Genomic DNA, 2016 nt, shown 5'->3' on the forward strand with positions numbered 1-2016 from the left:
CAGAGTGAAAAGAGCATCCTGGATGAACCAGACTCCCCTCTAGAGGTTAGAAATGTATAACAATGACAATGTTTAATTTTCATGCAAATTAAAGTGGTGGTACTGGTTCATTGATATCATAAGACATGGATATCAGCAGCAGTCTGAGACAGAACATATATAAATCCTTGAAAAATGTAGATAATGCTTCTATGGCCCCATTATTCAGCACCATGGACAGCGACACTTAAGTCCGCTAACACCATTAGGTTTACCCGTGAGTTGTGTTTTTATTTAATGTTTCTTCCTCATATCTTCTTCTCATGTAGTCCACAATTTGAAAAATTGCTTTTGTGATTACAGCATTCAGATATGTTACTAAACCTCTTCAAAAGTTGTCAAAGTCTGCCTGAAGTAATTATACCAAATCAATGGCCAAATTAAATCTGTTTTTAGTTCAGCTTTATTACCAGTATCTCTTTGCACTAAAGTGTTTCTGTGATACGTCTTGTTGTAATTTGTACTTTCAACTCAAAGGGTCGCTGTTGGCAAGCGTGTTGCGATGAACTAGGCGTTAGTTTTTCTGTCTGTGTCCTGCCCCTTCATGTCGATGCGTTGGACATACTCAGATAAAGGCAGAATACATGGTCTGCGCTCATAAAGCGCTCTGCGAGGAATGATATAACTGGATACACTGTTTTTCTTCCTATTCTCGGATTACCGAGAGTTTTTTGTTATCTGCGTTCGTTTTTACTGCATTGGAAATGCTTTTGTCTTAATGGTGCAGGAAACGACTTCGGACAGAACAATGAGACGGCAAGTACTGTTGTTTTTCTCGGTCCTATGTCTCAGCTACGTGCTCGGGCAGGTCAGCTATTCAATTCCCGAGGAAATGACCAAAGGATCTGTAGTTGGTAACATAGCGAATGATTTAGGTTTAGATCTTAAAAGGCTGAAATCAGGTAAAGCTCGTGTCTATACAGGAGCCAGTGTAGAATACATCGGGCTGAATAAAGAAAGGGGAGTCCTCCTTATCAAAGAGAGGATAGACAGAGAGGCTTTATGTGGAGAGACGACGCCTTGTGCTTTACATTTCCAGTTAATTCTGGAAAACCCAATGGAATTGTTTCGTGTAACGGTGGAGATTACGGACATAAACGATAATACCCCCAGTTTTACTAATGCAGAAAAACGCTTTGAAATCAGCGAGTCCGCTGTGATAGGATCGAAATTCATATTAGAGAAAGCTATTGATTCTGACATTGGCAATAATGGCTTACAACAATACTCTCTTACTCCAACTGATAACTTCGTATTAAAACTAGAAAATCAGGCAGACGGGAGTAAAAAGGTAGAGATGGTTCTACAGAAGCCTTTAGATCGAGAAAAGCAGGAATACATATCGCTTTTATTAACTGCTGTAGATGGAGGAGAGCCACAGATGTCAGGAACAATGCAGATATTTGTCAATGTATTAGATGCGAATGACAACGCACCTACATTCGCTAAACCGCTTTATAGAGCAAAAATACTAGAAAATTCTCCCAAAGGCACCAGCGTAACTACCGTGAGTGCATCTGATAAAGACATCGGCTCGAACAGAGAAGTGTCATATCTGATATCTACCAGCAAACGTGTTTTATCTGAATTATTTAAGATTAATTCGAAAACTGGTGAAATTATCCTGATCGGTGAACTAGATTATGAAAAGGCAAAAAACTATCAAATGGATATTGAAGCTGTAGACAGCGGTGGACTCTCTGATTCAACAAAAGTAATAGTTGATGTTATTGATATAAATGATAATAATCCTCATATAAACATTGTTTCTAAATCAGAATCCATATTAGAGGACTCTCCTCCAAACACTGTTATAGCTATGTTAAGTGTAAATGATCCAGATTCAGAGAATAATGGAGAGGTAGAGTGTAATATAGACGGTAACATTCCCTTCAAAATACAGACTACATTAAATGGATTTTATACTTTAGTTACAGAGGTAGCTTTAGATAGAGAGCTCGCGTCCCAATATAATAT

General features: G+C 38.3%; 1 protein-coding gene and 1 pseudogene across 1 annotated transcript; one reads left to right on the forward strand and one right to left on the reverse strand.

Annotated features, from left to right (window-relative positions):
- Positions 1-2016, reverse strand: part of LOC118333991 — a 14537-nt pseudogene that overhangs the window by 11093 nt on the left and 1428 nt on the right.
- On the forward strand, positions 613-2008 carry LOC118333310 (protocadherin beta-16-like; the record flags this gene model as incomplete). Its single annotated transcript, XM_035668890.1, has 1 exon — positions 613-2008. A coding segment is annotated over exon 1 (1251 nt), but the record flags the coding sequence as incomplete, so codon positions are not given.

The sequence above is a fragment of the Morone saxatilis genome, unplaced genomic scaffold (assembly GCF_004916995.1).
Source record: "Morone saxatilis isolate NCDOM2014 unplaced genomic scaffold, NCSU_SB_2.0 Contig22, whole genome shotgun sequence".
Lineage (NCBI taxonomy): Eukaryota > Metazoa > Chordata > Actinopteri > Moronidae > Morone > Morone saxatilis.